The 2,949-nt window shown below is 34.6% G+C and overlaps 1 protein-coding gene across 1 annotated transcript; it reads right to left on the bottom strand.

The window, feature by feature from the left end:
• Positions 1-844: 844 nt before the first annotated feature.
• Positions 845-1,483, bottom strand: LOC114739760 (uncharacterized). Its single transcript, XM_028927839.1, has one exon. It carries the CDS (start codon positions 1,481-1,483, stop codon positions 845-847), a length of 639 nt encoding a protein of 212 aa, XP_028783672.1.
• Between the last annotated feature and the right edge of the window lie 1,466 nt (positions 1,484-2,949).

Genomic DNA, 2,949 nt, shown 5'->3' with positions numbered 1-2,949 from the left:
AAAGGAATTGTGATACAAAATTTGCTTGGATTTGTATGAAATCGAAATTCATAAAATTCATGTATCCAAAACAAGCATAGCATAAACTAATTATGGCGGGTGGTAAAACCCTTCTTTCTTTTTTTTTTGAATTACCTTTGAAATAAGTGATGGGCATAATTAAGATACAAATCCCTACAAATATTGACGGATTAATTTTTCCTAAATGATAACATAAAGCAATACCCCAAAAAAAATCACAGTCTATCTATAAGGAAACACATAAACCCTAAATGATGACCTATATATATATATATATATATATATCATTGAATGAAAATTTATCATGACAACCAGCTTGATGGAGATTCCTATCTTTCCTTGCGATAATACACACTGCATCATTGGCACCAGCAATATTACACTACTGAATCTCGAACGTAATAATTTTAAACTCCAAGCTGTACACTCTTGTGTCAGCTTATATATATATATATATATATATATATTGCCGATATTATCCTCCATTTTCTTTATTAGTTATTAGCTTATAGAATGATAATTGAAGTATTTAATCAACATTGAGTTTTCTCTCTACGAACACACAACTAGTCCCGTTCGGTTTGTTGGGCTATCAAACGGTAATTAAAGAAATAAAATTCCCATAATTATTGGGGGAGAAATAGAAGAAACGTGAAGTTCAGGAAGAACAAGTAACATAGCCAACTACATTTATTCATAACACATAATAATCAACATAACATTACATAAGCTGATTTATTTAGAGAGCAACACAAGGGAGCTCGTTTAACAGTATCAGCAACGAACATTAATATGGCACACATGATCATCATTAATTAAATACTTAAGCAACTCTCTTACGGATACGAGACACACTGGGGGGAGTTAAGGTGGCTGGGGTATAAGGGTAGAACACAACATCGAATCCTTCGTCAGTACATAACTCCAAACGATAAATATCTTGATTTGGTCGGTAGTTTCGTGTCACTAAGAAAGTATCATCACGTTCAAAAAGATAAAAGGCAAGATTATATGCAGTTCCAGTCTTAGATTTCCTAATATGGAATGAACCATCCCAGGTTTCAACACCAGTAGGTGGACCAATCAAAAGATGGTTATTTTTGTCAGCATCAACTTGAACAGCCCAGTTGCCTGATTTAGCACATCGAGAAACCTCAAGGAATTTGATGTCCAAATCTTGTTCTGTCACGATACTTGTTGCTTTTTCGTCTTTGGGAGTGAAAATCACCTTTTTCGCATCAGCTCCGAAGATCACTGTAATAGGGCAGGTTTGATCATCGAGTTCTTCCGTTTGAATTCCATGGGCATGGTCGGTGAAATCGAGAATGTGGTATAGCTTACCAGGCACGAGAGCATTGCCATAGAAGTCAAGAACCTGTTCCGAATCAGCTAGGGTTTTTAGGTGTTGGGTGGAGAGGGCAAAGAGAAGGAAAATCAGAGAAATCAATGAAGAAGTCCTCATTTTGGAGCGGATGAGAGTGAAATATGATAGAAAAGTGAGGATGTGTGGTGGAAATCGGAGTTTGCATGGCTTCTATTTATAGAGTTACAAAAGATGAGACGGCAATAAGCTGAGTTTCGCCTTTTAATTTCATGCAGGAGATCGATGTTGATAAGGTGAAGGACCACTGGTTGTGATTCCCATTGAATTGGGCCACTGCTATTCGCTAAATTACGAGCGATATTAATTAGCATGTAATAAATAAATGATTTTGGAAACTCAACCAAAAATTTAAAAAAAAAAAATGAATAGGTTTTTTTTTTTTTTTTTGGTTTGGAGGGATCCCTTGTCCGGAGAAATCCATCGAAGTGGACCGCTGAAATTTGCTAAAACATACAATAAGTTAACGATTAACATTATTACTTATAGATATATTACTGGCATATAGGGATTTGTCATTTAAGAAATTTATGAGCAATTAAGAATAGATTACATATAAGTATAATCCATGTTTTAGGAAATTGTCATTTATGAGGAGGATTTATTAGTTTTCTCATTACGCCATGCATAGTTATATCATTTTTTTTTTCCACAATCCAAAAAACAGCACAAGTTGTGCTCGACTACCATCAAAATTATAAACAATTAGATTATAGAGTCTCCAGGATGAAAGAGGAAAAGAATCCGCTCAATTTATAAATCATTCCACTTATATTTCTTATTAAGTTCGATTCTATTCGATGTGACGATGATTCTTCACCATTTTACGATTTAAGGGGACATTTTCCTCCTACGTGTAAAATCCAAAGTGTACACTTAATAATTCTCTCTGCTTTTGCTGAATCACGGGCTTTCATCGTCTCTTTCACGCTATATGTAGGAAACTAGGAGATTCTTCAAGAGTGATTGGATAGATCTCTCTCTCTCTCTCTCTCTCTCTCTCTCACTACAGAATAATAAATATCCCGACCGCTAGATTCTTAACATTTTGATGAATTCCCCATGTGCATGGTAAAATAAGGGAGATTGAGAACCACACCTTGTGGATTTCATCGAATTGCACAACATATAGTAACTTATTCTAAGGACAAATATATATATATATAATACAATAAATAATAAATGCCTCTCGTTTCAAAATGTATATGACTGTCGTCTTGATCAAGAAATGGGAAAGTTCGGAATGGCATGCTGCGTACATGGAAATGAAGTTGATTTCATGGACATCGTTCGTGGGGACCCTTTTTCTCTTGGGGAGCAATCAATAAAAGCAAAATCACCCAACTCCCCATGTGGTAATGGCACTTTTCATTTAAACTCCGGTGTTAAATACAAGAACTAGACAACTAATCCATATATATTAAGAAAATTAGTTAATGATTATTGATTTTTCCCCTAAACATCATCATTTGATGTGTACAATTAATAGAGACAGTTAAAAAAAATGCAAATGTGAGAGAAAGAGGAAATTAAGACCTAGACATAAA

The sequence above is a fragment of the Neltuma alba genome, unplaced genomic scaffold (assembly GCF_004799145.2).
Source record: "Neltuma alba isolate B1F8T4 unplaced genomic scaffold, ASM479914v2 tig00002907_pilon, whole genome shotgun sequence".
Taxonomy (NCBI): Eukaryota; Viridiplantae; Streptophyta; class Magnoliopsida; order Fabales; family Fabaceae; genus Neltuma; species Neltuma alba.
The sequence above is the reverse complement of the archived record's forward strand: the minus strand, read 5'-3'. Positions and strand labels throughout refer to the sequence as shown.